The 15,288-nt window shown below is 36.6% G+C and overlaps 1 protein-coding gene across 4 annotated transcripts in view; it reads right to left on the bottom strand.

Annotated features, from left to right (window-relative positions):
* The window catches only part of UHRF1BP1L (UHRF1 binding protein 1 like), a 51,591-nt gene that overhangs the window by 12,318 nt on the left and 23,985 nt on the right, over positions 1-15,288 (bottom strand). For 3 of the 4 annotated variants that reach the window (XM_027885825.1, XM_027885826.1, XM_027885828.1), the window contains 9 exons: positions 14,169-14,349; positions 12,799-12,882; positions 9,363-9,545; positions 9,137-9,255; positions 7,281-7,422; positions 6,354-6,547; positions 3,379-4,877; positions 2,771-2,946; positions 1,304-1,440 (listed from right to left, as the gene is read on the bottom strand). In XM_027885825.1, the coding sequence (XP_027741626.1) occupies positions 1,304-1,440; positions 2,771-2,946; positions 3,379-4,877; positions 6,354-6,547; positions 7,281-7,422; positions 9,137-9,255; positions 9,363-9,545; positions 12,799-12,882; positions 14,169-14,349 (2,715 nt within the window). Of the gene's footprint in view, positions 1-1,303; positions 1,441-2,770; positions 2,947-3,378; positions 4,878-6,353; positions 6,548-7,280; positions 7,423-9,136; positions 9,256-9,362; positions 9,546-12,798; positions 12,883-14,168; positions 14,350-15,288 lie in introns of those variants that run through there. The other variant, XM_027885829.1, reaches the window with a different exon arrangement.

Consider the following 15,288-nt stretch of genomic DNA (forward strand, 5'->3'; position numbering starts at 1 on the left):
TTTATAACCCACTGACACTAATTCAGAATTGGCTAGAAAAGCTACGAAGTGAGACAGACTTTTCCCACTCTGACAGAGAAGCACATGATCTATGTGACACCTGAAATTTCCTAAGGCTGCATTCAACTTTACCCATATCACAAGCACAACCAAGCATTTGTGGTGCTGAATCAGACCAGGTTAAAGAGCCAGGAGAGGGTACTAAACTTTGGCTATCTGCAGAGTAGTCAGCCCTTTTTCTATATTTATTGGGTGGCAGTATTTCTTTAAAAGAAGTCAGTTTTAAATTAGCTTTGGTATCAGAAGGTGCATGTCCATCATCATTACTACTGTTTTGGGCTTATTTTTCTAATGGCTTTTTAGTTACAGTCTACAGGTAGAAAAATATGCTAAAATGTATTTGCATAACAATCTGAATGAATTATGTTTTTTCCATATTATCTATATGCACAGGTGATTGAGAATTCATTTAAAAGGAACCAATAATTCAAGTGAGCTGTGTTTTTTTAATTATTTTTAAAAAATGAAAGTAATCCACAAATATTTTAAAGCAAAGGTAGGATTACATGACTAACATTACTGAAAAGGAAAATAAGTCAGCAAGCATGCAAGATATTTCAGTAAATTCACTGTCTTCCTTTGGGCCCATATAGTCCTAGGTTTCCAGTTCATGACCTTAACTGATAGAACACAATTTGAGAAGCATTGATTAGGACCAGGATCAGCATGGAATAAATACATAGGCAGATGAAAAAAATTGACCCTGCATGGTGTTTCAGGCAAGGAATCTCTCTCTACATGGCTAGTCTTATAACCTTCTCTAAACTCTGGGCATTGTCCTGGCATAATCCTGGGACAAGAGGCATCTCTGATCTGGCCCCGCAGCACCCTTATTACACTCTATTTGAAAATTCTACAAAATGCTACCAGTGCTTAGGAAACAAATTCATATTAGATATGTCAGAGTTAACGGTGCTTTCTCTTACCTATACATGGTAATGATGATAAAAAGCTCATTTTAAATATCATTCAACTAAAGCATAAATGGTTTCTGACATTTTTAAGTGGTTGCTGTCATTTCTCAGCAGTGGTTATAGAGAAGGTAACAAAGAGATTGCTCAATGTAACTTGGATTGCAATCTCCATTTGTACTTAACACAAGTGTACTAGATCTGTAGGCTCACATAATGCACTAACAAAAGCTGCCAAAACTAGTCAAAAAATCACCTCTAAAACAATCATTTTAGTTCTATTTTAAGGTATAAGTTAATAAAGCATATATTCTAATGGAGTACAATATTACCATTTCTTCACTGGTCTCATGGGCATTCTCTGAAGCAGCGCTCATGGCATCTGGAGATGACCCTTCACAATTTTCAATCACTGTGCCTCCTTCATGGGCATTTTCTGATGGGCTTTGATAGTTTGTGGCTGTAATACCTTCCATATATACATCAGAAAAAATGGAAAGTTAGCATAGCATAACCTGAATCATTCCTACATTAAGAATAAAGTCAGTGTTTGTTACTGTATGCGTACATTGACTCATTTTTTAAGATGAGTTGAATGGCTTATTAAACAAATATTTGTGATTGAACAGCCAAATCCATTCCTCTTTACACAGAGTTCAAAGTTCTAGATGCTATACAAGTAAAGCAGAATATAGTGACAAAATCAAAACAGCACTCTGCATGCATTGTTAAAAAACTGTGAAGAGTAGTTCTTAATCTTCCAAATCAAATATAAACTTGATTGAGCAGAAAAAAAAAGGTTACAGATTTCAAGTTGTGTATCTAAAATACTGCACAGTGCCTTTAGAGCAAATATTTGTGGGTTTATGTTTAGAGAAATAAGCTACAAATATTTTTATTAGAGCAATCATGATATTGTTTCCTTGACAACTAGAAAGCAACTAGAAAGGAGACTTAACCTGTAGTTAAATACTGTTTAACAAGCTAAAAAGACATGTAAAGGTTATTTAAAAAGAAAAATATATTTTATGGCATACTCCCACATAAGCACATACAGGAATACTTCTACAATTCAAATATATTACAGGTTTGCAAGTGAAGCAGTCTTCTCACTATTGCTCTAGACTGAAGAGATATCCTACAGAAAAAGAGTAGTCATTATTTATTCAAAGTAGAATTTATCAGAAAAGTGGTACCAATAAGGTCTTCTTGCTCTATTTCCTGACATTGGAAAATTATTTAATCACTAGATGGACAGATGAGCAAAAATTGGACAAATACATGCTGTTAGACAGTAAACAGCAAGGCACTGCTCCTTAAGGAACAAACTGTAAGGAGACTACCAAACCTATCTGCCTGATAACTAGCATGGTGAGTATTAGTGAAAATCCATTTCTTTTTCATCTACATTTAAAATGAAAGCTTCTTTACCACTGCAAGCATAATACTGATTCAGGGTACAACCAGTAAATACTTGCAGTCAAAGCAATGGGTTTTAAGTAAAGCAGGGAACAAGTTCTGCTTAATTCAAAATTGCAACACAGCATTTCAATGCTCTTACTCTCCTCAAGAGAGGAAAAAATTAAGTAGTGTTAAGTAGCACTCCTTAAGTAGCACACCTTATTTTCCCTTGAAATGATGTATGGTGAATATACTTAGTATTACTGACTGGTGAAGGCAACAGAAATAGTCTTGTAAAGTATCCAGGTTTTGCTGGACTAGAATCCTTTTGAGTATTATTTTAGTTACAAACTACATTTTCATGTATTGCTTAAAAATATTTTTTTAAACCTACTTACCTTTCTCCAGAAAGCTTTGACTGTCACTTCCATCACTCTCTATCAAATGATCTTCTAGCATCATACTATCAATAGAGATGGTATCCAGGGAGACTTGTGATGGACTTCTCTTCATATTTTTGTAAGAAACAGAGAATGCAGGGAGGTTGGATGAGCAGCGTTCCTTAGGCTTAGCACTTTAAAATATAAAAATATTAGGAAAGTATTATTTCAAATTAAAGGAAAGACATAGAATTTACTTAAACAACTTGCTCTAAACCAGGCAAGATATAAAAAAAATAAATCTGATTATTCAATATCCTTTGACAAGAAAAAGAACTAAATGTAGAAACAACATGCATTCCTCTGGGTATTCGTGTTAATACTTTTCTCAATACATATTTTATAACATTTAAACTGAAAGTAAATAGTTTAAATCAATTAACTAACGCTTCCTTTTCGCTTTCACTGAATGCTGGATACTGCATATCTTTCTACGTACTTTAAAAATTTTCATCTGCTAGATGTTCACTTCTGGACTGCTAAAAGTACTAGAAGTATGTGGCCAACAAGATTGCTAAATATTGTCAAAGAGTAGGAAAACTGATTTAGTATTAAATCTTCTATACCTTGATGAAGACTGGGATGCAAACATTTTAACTGAAGTCACTTTGTCTTTGTTGATTTCAAGCTCTTCAGATTCTAAGGCAGTTTCTGTTTCCAAGTCATTGACTTGGTTAGGACAGCCTTCAGTTGTGCCTTCCTGTTCATTTAACTTATTTGAGAATATATTTCTGTCATCCTCTTTATCAATGAAAAATTCAGTAGAATCTTCTCTCTTATTTAGAATGGACACTGAATCCCTAGGATTCAAGCTACTTTTTTCACTTAGAGGTCCACAGACCTCCTCTGAATCACTTCTACTAAAAAGTCCACTGCTTCCTCCTTCACTTGTATCTCCCAAACCTTTATCTGATGCATCATCTGAAAATGACATTCCTTTCTGAAAATCCGTATTACTGTCTGATTTAAACAAAAGAGGATCTATTAAAATTCCTTTATTAACTTCACCATTCAGAGGCTTGCAGTCATTTACATAATTAAAATTAGTAATACCAGCTTCCACTATCTTACTACCAACTAATTTACTCTCTGAAGTAAGAGCTTCCCCATTTCCCACAGGGGAGAGTTCTGATGCCACGGGACTTCCTTCTTCCACAACAGGAGACTTACAAGGGTTTCCCTGAGTCACTGGATGGAGTAGTAAGGCTATTTCTGCACTTTTCAGTAGGATCCCAATGCAGACATCTGTTTGCTTTGCAGGTTTTCCTGTCACTGCTTCTACATCATTCCTTAAGTTTTCCAGGAGCAATACAAGAGATTCATGGAGAAACAGCAAAAAAAGATACTGGTAGTGATTGATCTGCACGCTTACATGTTTTTGAACATGGACAAGAACATGTACATCTGCATCAGAGGAAGAGCTTTCAGAAAGCACTCCTGAAGTCTCAGACATTTGAATGCCATTGGTCAAGGGCTCTGTCTCAGTGCTGTAATATTCCTTTAGAAGTTTTTTACGTTGCAATCTATTAGCAAGATCACTAGATTCACTTCTTGGAATGTTCAAAGCTGTCTGATTATACGATAAAAGCTCTTTTTGTGACTTTGCAAATCTTACTGGCTGGCAAATCCAAAGTGAAAGCGGGAATGAGTCCACAAAGCTTATTGGTCGGCCTTTCCCACTTTTCGTTCCTTCATAATCTATCCAAAACTGGGAAAAATGCAAAGCCCAAACATCAGTAGCTGCAGATGTCTTTAACGCATATTTATTCAATTTTGGGATGATATAACCTTTATAAACATCATGCATTTTAGTGTCTTGTTCATGAGCATGTCTCTGGAAGATTGGATGCAAAAGATTAAAATTTTTCTGGGACTTAGGAAAACTGGTGAAAGTTCTACTAAAAAATTCACAGTCTTTGAAGTTCTGAAACAAAGCTTCTAGATCAGAGTGTCTGCAGTTTGGTGAGCATCTGGTATTTGTAGCAATCATCTCTGAACTTTGAATGGAAAGTGCACGAGGTTGATCTTTATGTATTTCAGATTTGTTTTCAAATGGGATGATGATCTGCAAGGGAGAAATATATTTTATCTAATTAGAAAAATGTGGCTTAAGAAGGTATACAATTAAAGAAACAAAATAATAGCCATGACAGCTAAAACAAAGGAATGTAATTATAATTTTATGAGAGCAGGGATAAGTCAGGCTCACAGTCTATGATTTATTTTTTCTCTCATTTTTAAGAAGGATACTGTGGCATCTAAACCTCAGTGTTTGTACAGAATGTAAGGGTCTCAGGGTTTTCTTATCTGAAGGTCTTAAATTTAGTTCAGCTCCACTAGGCTGAAGTGTCTAATTTCTTCAACTCAGAAACAGCTTGGTAGAAAGTTTCTTTAAGTGTTTGAAAAATTTAAAACTTTGAAAAACAGAGAATTAAAATTTGGAGTTCAATTTGATTTGTCAAATAAGGCTTTTCACTGCACTTAGTACTACAGTATTTTATTTCTATGTTAAGGTAAAAGGAAACACTTAATTGTGCTAATGCAGCTAATATTCCTAATGTTGCAGAATACAGAATAGGTATTTTTGACAATTATCTGACGATGATGATGATAATAATAACTTTTTCATTACAAAACTAACAATATGCTCCAACTCCTAAAAACCATCAAAATAGTTCAGTAAACTGTACTTGATTTAACTTGCATATTTTTAATGAAAGTTTTAATGGTAACATATTTTATGCCAACTTCTGTATTCTATAAACTGACTTTTTAGAACCCTTGAAACCTCTCCTGTGAGCACCATTGAAAAGACTCGTTTTATTCACCTCTGAATCTTGGAAACCATGCAATGAAATACCCAATGCAAATGGGGGATGAGGGAGGGTGGGAATTTTATCTGCTCAATGATTCATTTTCTACAAAGAGGGAAAATACAAGGGAAGCAAAAATTTGATGTTCAGTTGCATTAACAAGCATCACTCCTCTGGACTACAGAGAACTTGTGTACCTGAACTACAGTCAACAGCCGGCATGAAACAGAAAACAGTGAGAATGGGTTTTGGAAAAGGAAATAAACCTTCAGATAAACTGCTTTCCTTGCTCTAGGCTCTTGTTCTTTTACTTCTCTTTACCCTTGTTCACTAACAAGATGAAAGACTTTTGGTACACTACAAGCAGAGGAACAAGAGAGGGCCCCTGCATTAATATGGAGTAAAAATATGACTTTTTTCACCAGTTATTTTCATTTAGTGCTCAATTTTTTTTTTCTTCTGCTTTGTCAGGTTCAGCAAACACAGGGAAATATTTTGTTAATACTCCCATTCACATCTTCAAATACAAAACCAAAACACCCCTAGGACATAGATGAAGACAGATGTCTGTTTTCAAACCATCATACTCTGCATAATTTTTGAGAGCAGTGTGGCTTATTGCATGGGTTGATTGTTCATTCATTGGTGTATTTATCCCTTAAGTTGCTTTGCTAACAGCTTTTTAGAATAAGAGAGAAACCACAAAACGTTCCTCAATGAGAGCATACCTTTAACATTAGTCCATCCACTCTAACATCAACATGTTCATCTGATTTTGAATTGTCATTTAACTTGTACATAGCCATGAACTGAATAAGACTCTGTTTCAAATCCAACACAAACTGATTTAGCCAAAGAATACTTCTCTCATCCAGGGTGAACTGTAAAGCATTCAGCTGGCCATACAAATTTGGACATGGAACTAAAAGAGAAGAGAAAACAAAACTATGAGAATAAGTAAAATGCTTATGGGTCAGGTTTTGTTTATTTTTTAAACAGTTGTGGACTTACATTTTCATCAGTAATTTTCATCAGAGAAAGAACACAAACCCACTCCTTTAGTCTCAAGGAAGAATAAATTGTTAGGGGATACCTGAAGTGATGCTTCTTTCTCTCACTCCAAGCAAGTAACTGAATTTTTGAATGTAAAAACTAATTTTAGAATAGAATCAAGTCTGATGAGACGGAGAGAATGTCCTCATTACAGAATAAGGGCAAGACCACAGAGATTTGTTGTCCTCGAGTCCCATTCCCAGGACATCCACTGACATTTCTGTATATAAAACAGAACCAGCCCCAGAACACATTCCTACAATAACTCCAGCAGATCTTTGTTGCATCTTAGATACTACCGCAATAGTTCGAGTTATTTTATGTAGTCAGACAGCAAAACTGCAGAAATAGTATATGGATGCTGGAGAATGAATAATTAATGTGCCAGTAAAAATGCTGCGTTTCCAGACTTACAAACCATGTTTATAAAAAGGAGTATTACTAGGAGTCTGCCAGGAGCAAGCACTGTGGAAATGGAACAGTGTTGTGGGTTTTTTTCCATTTTAGAAAGCTATTACTTATTTCCAAGCTTTAAGCTTCAAAAAGGTGAAAGTAACACACAAAATTTACACTTTGGTACAAAAAAAAAAGAGAAGTCTTACTTGGAAAGTCCTTTCCATCTGGATAGTAATATTCAGTGAATTCAATATGAATAGCTGGCATTTCTGGTGGAAGATAAAGTGACTTTTTATTGCAAGAGATCAGAGTTTTAGGGGAAGAACGACATTGATCTGCTGTTGAAACCTGTAAAAGATAAAAGATTGATTTCATTAATATAGTACATTTTTATGAATCACTAGGCATTTGTAGCTGCAAGGTACTGTCCCTAGTAGGGTAATATTCCACTGCTCTCAGCTGTAGATCCCCAACCACAACACCAAGTGCTGACAATGCAAAACACCTCGTTGCCTTGTAGCAGAAGCAATCTGCATAGAACAGTTTCACAAGAAAACTATATAGTTTTAAAGGTATCAGATCCCCTTCCTTCAGAGAAGGCAGGAAGTAGCAGGTCACTTTCAAAGCAGAAGCCTAGAATGATCTGATTATCTTTACTGCAAACACTATAGCTCCTGTTTAAGCAGTTATGCTCAGATTTAGTGTGTTTGCATACAGTCTGTCCCAAAGGATCCCATATCTAGATGATAAGGGATAGATAAGCTAGATAAATTTCTTACACACATATTAGGAAGTCCTTGTACTGTCGTAAGGACAGATTCCAGTACACAGGCCAGCTCTCAAGTGCATGCTAGGCAAGGTGTTCAGCATGCACCTGGCAGAGATATGTGTAAGCACACATATATGTGTGGATATGCCTGAAGGGCTACTTCACAGCAGAATCAAAACACTATGGAACAGTAATCCTCCATTCCTGTCTCCTTACAATGTAAATTATGGAACATGTAGAAATCAGCATTTAATATGCATTAAATTGCTTTGAATGCATCCCAGTTTAAAAAGTATGTTGTCAAAACAAAACTCTTTCATTCAACAGTTAGTAGGTCAAACTGCTAGTTTGAAATTACCCAGTGTACTAATACTGAATATATGATGATGCCTACTTGAATGAGTTTCACTGGAAATTGCACAGAAATAATGACAATTAAAAAAACCTGAAAATGTGTTTCTGAAAAAAAAACTGAAAATGTGTAGAGAAGGAAGAGACAAGCATCTGAAGAGTAGAAGGCAAATGGAAACACCAACAATACAAAACAAAACTATAAAACCACTTCAAACCCAGATGAAGGCTTCTAGTAGCAAGCTGCAACCCCCCATGATACCAGAAGCGATATGGAAAAAATGTGTTGAAAACTGGAACAAGAGCAAGTAGAAATCACGACAAAGGGCACACACTAAGCATTTTTTTTAGGGCCTGAGATTTAGAGTAGATCCTCTCATATCACTACCATTCTGCCTAACAGATATAGTCCTTCTCTACTTCACTTGCCTCCAAAGAGTGAATCTAGACCACAACCAGCAACTAAAGCTACTCCCTCTAACAAAGGGGAGGGGGTGGAAATGGTTGAAGGGTCTACTCAAACTATCACAGGGGAGGGAGGAGCTGAAGAAAAATTTTTTTAATTTAAAAACTCTCAATATTTTTTAATGCACTTTGAAAAATATAACAATAAGAAAAGCCTGGTATACAAAAACACATATTAAAATATTTGGTACCTAACATAGTGCAATGGAAAGATCAATTTTTAAAAGTTCGAATTCATTATTTGGGGAACAGTAGAACTAGGATTCAAAACATATGTGATAGTGCCACAATTTAAAGTCATTGAGAAAATACCCACCAATTTTAACAAGGCAGAAACAGGTCCATAAAGGTCTAACCCAATAGTGAATGCATTGACTCATTAATTTCAAAGGGCTTCATAATTGTCCCTTAAAAACCACAGTTAGATAACAGTGAAGGGTGAAGTAGCCCCGGTTTTACTAACTTTAAGAAATGTACCTGATATATATTGAAATCTGCAAGTCTAACCACAATAGGACTAGACATCAGTTTGCCCTTTGGTTGTTGGGAAGATACAGAGGAAGCCCTAGATGCTCCTTTCGGTATCTGTTCTTTGCCTGTAGGAAAGAATAGTGATGGAATCATTGAAAAGAACACTTTTTTTTTTTTTTTAATAGTTTTAACATTTCATGGAATTAGAGCATTAGTGATGCAAACAAAGTACCTGTTTGTAGGTTCTGGGGAGATACATCAGGTGGTGATTTGGGAGGAGAATCTACAACCTGATCCTTCACAGCCTGCTTAAGCAATTCAACATTGCTTTTGAATTCATTTAATAATTCTTCAGCCCATCCACTTCTGGTTTTAGTGGCATCACTGTAATGCATCCAGTGGTCACAGCTGTCTCCTGCAAAGAAGAGGAATAGGGAAAATATTAACTCATTTGAAAGTTTTCTTCTTACAGGATGACAAGTTTCCACTATTTCACAATTCTTCAAAATATAAGCTCATTGCATGCTGTAATTATAGACAACAGAAGTCATAACAGACTTTAAACAGAAGTTATATACTACATTAACACAAGTCTCAGTACTTCACAAAATCACTCAGAATATAATATTACCACCTGCTTTTTAACAACACTAACACTCAAAACATCATCAAATATTTGCAGTTCAGAGGAATTTGATGACACACTAATGTCATATGTGAGAACATGCAAAAAACGTTTAATTAAAAAAAAAAATGAGAGCAAGTAACAGAATGATGTAATCATTGCCACTTTTTCCAAGCTCATCTTCCCTGCCAGAACTGTGTCCTAAGAAGTTCCTGGTCCCTTTCCAGAAATATACTCTTTTTGTCTTAGTTCTCTCGCACCTTTATGGCACACAAACAGGGTAAGTTCAAGCAGTGCTGCAGCACACACAGCCTTAAAAATCAAGCCAAATGAAAATTCTTTTATTCCTTTTTCCAATTCTGGTTCCATTTGCAACATGTTGGTCAAGCATTCAAACCTCTGAAAGAAACTGAGATATCTTCAAACAGTCCCTGTAAAGACATTCTGCTAACCTGTTCAATAATAAGGATGCAATACAAATAACTTGTACCAGCTGGTACATCACTCTTGAAATGTGAAAACTTATTTTATTTGGGACTTAATGAGCTTTTGGATACTTACACTGGGGATGAGTAGATATGGTTGCTATTAAAACAGGAAAATGTTTTTAGAAAAAAAATGTGATATCAAGTCTAAATGCAAATATTTCAACATGGAAGAAACTTTTAGGGAGGGACTTATCACAAGACATGATATTTTTCCCCACCCTACTACCTCATAGATGTCTTTTGGGATTATTCACATCTTTATAGCTAAGGAAGAGGTGAAAGGAACAAGGAAGAAACCAGAAAGAACAAAAGGACAAAGATGCATTAAACTGAAGCCCGTGAAGCTGGGATTCTGCAAGACAGGACTAAAGTGGGTCACCCCAAGCATAGGCACGCAAACTCTGAAGTACCTACAGGACTTCAGTGTAGTAACACCACAGGGAAAGCTCTCATAACCCTTCTGGAAGTCAGTTTGGGCAGCTGCCTCTTTGAAGTGCTTGCACACTAACACATGCAGCATGAGGTACATATGGGAGCAAGGGAATTACAAATATGTATGCAGTTGCAGGGATGTGATCTCACTGGGATCACAGACGTGTGGCAGCACACACACAACTGAAAGGCTGCAAATGATGAACATGGGCTTTTGGGAAGCACAAGTCAAGGTGCAAGGAGGGCAAGATGAGAGGAAATGGAGCTCAACCTTGAGATGGATTATCAGCCAGCTGAGTGCTTACAGGTTGGGATTAGAGGAGAGACCAACAAGGATGATGATGTGATGGATTTCTGCTCCAGACCATCTGATTGGAAAGATGATGAGGCCCTTTTCACACAGCTGAAAGAAGTACCATGTTCATAGACTCTGGTCTTCATTAAGAACTTTAGGCACACCACCATCTACTGGAGGGACAACACACCAAGACAAGCAATCCATATGATTTCTGAAAGTGCATTGATAACCACCTCCTAACACAGGTAATCAAGGAGCCAAAGAGAGCATGTGCTCTACTGGACAGAATTCTCACAAAAAAAGGAAGAACTGGTCAGGGAAATGAAGGTCAGGGGTGGCCTTGGCTGCAGTTAGCATGACAAGGTGGTGTTTAGGATTCTGAGGTGAAGGAATGAGACAAAGATAAATGACAGCCCAGAACTTCAGGAGAGCAGCCTCTGACCTCCTTGAAAGAATATGGGATATAAACGTGGACAGAAGTAGGGTTCAGGAGAGCTGGCTGAAGAATCATCTTGAAGCCAAAGAATGGTCCACCCTGAAAAGCAGGAAGTCTAGAAAATGTGCAAGGAGGCCCATGTGGATGAACTAGGAGCTGTACAATATGCGGAAGCAGCATCAAAAAAAAAAAAGGTTACCCAAAAAGAATATGGTGGATGGTGTTAGGAAAGCCTACCTGGAATTCAGAGTAATAAGAAGCATTATAGGTGTATCATAAGCAAAAGGAGGAGTAGTGAAAGCTTGGACTTGCTGCTGAATGGATGGAGGACCTGGTGAAAAACAATGTGGAGAAGGCTGAGACAGTCAATGCCTTCTTTGGTAACACTTGCCTTCAGGATTCCCAGGCCTTGAAAACTTTGGCAGTCTTCCCCTCCACAGAAGAGCAATAATTTAGGAAACATTTGTTCTGTTGATAAGTGCTGAGAGATGTCAAGTGCTGGCCAATGTCATGAGGAGGCCAGTGTGAATTATCTTGGAAAGGAAAGGTTTCTGAGGACTGGAAGAAAGCGAATGTTATTCCTATCTTCAAGAAGGAGGATGAAAAGAACAACACACCAGTCAGCCTCATCTCAAAGAAGGTAATGGAAGAAGGTAACAGAGGGCAAAAGACCAAATAATCCTGGATTTATGAAGAAGTCATCCCTGGGGAACTTTACAGCCTTCTACTAAGAGGCAAGTGGCTTGATGGTAGATAGGGTAGAGCAGTGGACATTGTTTACCTCAGCTTTAGCAAGGCTTTCTCCACTGTCTTGTCACAAACTTTGTAACATGTATCTTGTCTCTTCTAAAGTTTTTAGATTTATACTAGAAATTATTTATAAGAAATACTTCTTTGGAAATTGCTAACATTTGCTTAATGCCAATTCTTAATAAAAGGACAAAAACCTCTACTGCTCTGGGATTCTTGTTTAGCAAAATAAAAAGCAAAACACTGCTCAGAAATGGACATAAATAAGAGACTTGTTTATGTGAAAAAATCTAGCAGATGGACTCTTGCAAATATCCAGTTAGTGAATTCTCAATATGACATACTGCCTTCCTCTGTCAATACACAAGTCTTTTCATGTCAGAAATGTGTAAACACCATTTTGCTGACCAAACAGAACAGTGAAAAGCATTTGGCAGAAAACAGCTCATTCACAGAAACTGGTTTCCAGGTTGTTGCTTTTGTTGTTTGTTTTCGCATACAAAAGGAAATAAAAAGGTGTGCATTTCAAATGCTTTGAGCATTATTATCTAAGCTGAATATATACAAACACAATTTTTTTTAGTATTCAAGCTAAATAGTTACATTCAGAGGTAATTCACAAAATGTTAACTTTCATACCTGCTTTGTGAAATGGGTAATAGTCCACTGTTAAGTAGCTGAAGGAAAGCTGCATGGCCCCTCCTGTAACACGTCTATTTGGGTCTGTAAAATAAAACAATGCTTGGCTCTGCAGGTTGCAGTTAGCACGCTAGTTCTCAATTGCTGCAATCCTTTAAACACCCAACAGCTACTTCTTCCTCCCCTTTACTGTCTCCCCTTACAACCTCATTATCTTCCCTCAACATTTTCATTCAGGTAGTCTTCACTGGTTTCTAAAGATCAGCTCATAAAACTCTGTGCTCAGTCACTACTAGCAAATTGCATATTGTTCTAAATGTTATTAAAAAGACAACCTATTACTGCAGTTTTTCTGAAACAAAACTTTTTATACTGAATATAGGACTATGATCAGTCATTTGAAGTCAACATTTACATTACAGAATATTGCAAATATATTTGACAAATACTGCAGTGAAGGGGTCTTCTGAGAGTCATCTGTTCTGATTTTTTCCACTGTTAAATTTAAACATCACAGCCAGAAGTAAAGGACCAATAAACAGACCTCATTAGGAGTGATAAATTCCACCTGTAGTGGATACACAGCTTGTAAGGAAGTAAGCCAGTGAACCTTATGCTCTGCTGCTCTGCAAGTGCCTTCCCTAATCAAGGAAATGCATTTGCTAAAACTTCAATTTTTCACACTCTTCTTCAGCAGACCTTTTAAGTTTCCATAAATTTTTCAGTTCCTTGGATATACACCAGTATGTCACTCTCTTCTGATGACTTTTAAAAGGCATGAAAGAAGTGTCATTTGTCTTCAGTTTTTCTGATTCTAAATATGGCTACATGCAGCAGCCTTTTGTTAAAAAAAAAAAAAAAGTACAAAATTTACAGACAAAATTTTAAGCTCACAGGACACTTGTTCTATTCTTTCCATGTCCTGCAGACTATACCAAATTGTCTAAATTAGTAACACAAAGGACTGCTCTTTTATTAGTCTGCATTTATACAAATATTACAGAAGCAGATTGTATAGTGACCCTTTCAAGCCATGGTAATGTTGCCACTGCATTCTTCATAACCCAGTTAACTTGGAAAAAACCTCAGCAGTAACAGACTGACAGAATCAGTTTCTAGAAAACAGAAAAAACACAGAAGCTACTAGAGCTCTTAGCCCAGTTATTGCATTTATTCTAAAGTAATTACATTTAATAACAACATTGTCCTGATAGAGCCATCTACATAATTTTACATGTGTCCACGGAGACTGGAGACAATTCTGACTATTCCACTAAAATAAACTCTCAATTAACATTATTGCATTCCTCAATACGTCTTCTAAGGATGATTATAAATCACAGATATGTTACTTTAAAAAAAAAAATTACCTTTTTCTTTAGAATGGATATCATCACATATATGTAGGTCCAAATGGGAAATTACTAAGTGATGAGAAGTCTCCTTAACATCAAAATCATTAAATAATTTTACTATGGCATCATTTTGATCAGACGCTGCTGTTGTCTGCTGCGTTTTCACCTGCTGAGAGCTGGGTGCTGGGGCAGAGCTCTGAAAAAATATTTAGTTATATCAATTTATGATGCTTATAATTTCTTTCAAGCATAAGTATCCAGTTACTTATACAAAACAAGGCTTTGAAATAAGGAAAAATCTGCATGATGTGCATTCACCTTGGATCATTACTGAGGTTTAAGTGTACTGTTTTAGAATAAAGCTAAGCTGAGCTGATGGGTGTACGTCACAAAGCGGCGGTGCCAGTGCATCCCCATTCTCTCTGTCCCTCACACTTCCTTACATGCCTGTCACTTGCAGCACTGGTATTTTTCTAACTTTTTTTGCAAGCTGTCCAGGGCACTAAACCAACAGTGGGCTCCCTTCTGCTACTTTAGCTCCTCAAATTAAACCACAATAGGATCAAAGAGAAGTTGGTGCCAGTACCAGAGAACTGGTAAGTACAGGGCACTGAAGCATCGGAACCTCCCAGCTCAAGAACAGCCAACCATTAGATTGCTGTGGCTAAACCATCAAACCCCATTGTAAGGCATCAGAATCATCACAAGAACTGAACTCTCCATTACAGTACATAACTGACTGTACTCAGTCTTAGTAATAAATCATGTCTTATTTTTATAGCACTGTCTTTTACCAGTGTACTTGTCCTGCTTCTTCATAGACAAGAAGTGCCTCCCCTCAACACTCACAAAGCCCAGCTGGGCTAGTCTGCTGCATGTGATGAGGACCACCAAGGTTTATATGCAGCATCAGTAACACAGATGTGCCAGCAGAAATATCTTTAAAGTAGAATCGTTTTTCACTATATATTCCATCGAGAGCTGCACGAGAGGAAGCTCTTACTAAAAGCTAATTTTTCAGTATCGTGAGAACAAACTGGACAAGAAATTTAAATCATTATAGTAAGCATATCTACCCACACATTAAGGTTACCTTACTGTGTCTTAATTATTTAAATTCTTAACCAGAAAATAT

This window comes from Empidonax traillii, unplaced genomic scaffold (assembly GCF_003031625.1).
Source record: "Empidonax traillii isolate 1590-97213 ecotype Southwest subspecies unplaced genomic scaffold, ASM303162v1 scaffold172:size1107868, whole genome shotgun sequence".
Classification (NCBI taxonomy): Eukaryota; Metazoa; Chordata; class Aves; order Passeriformes; family Tyrannidae; genus Empidonax; species Empidonax traillii.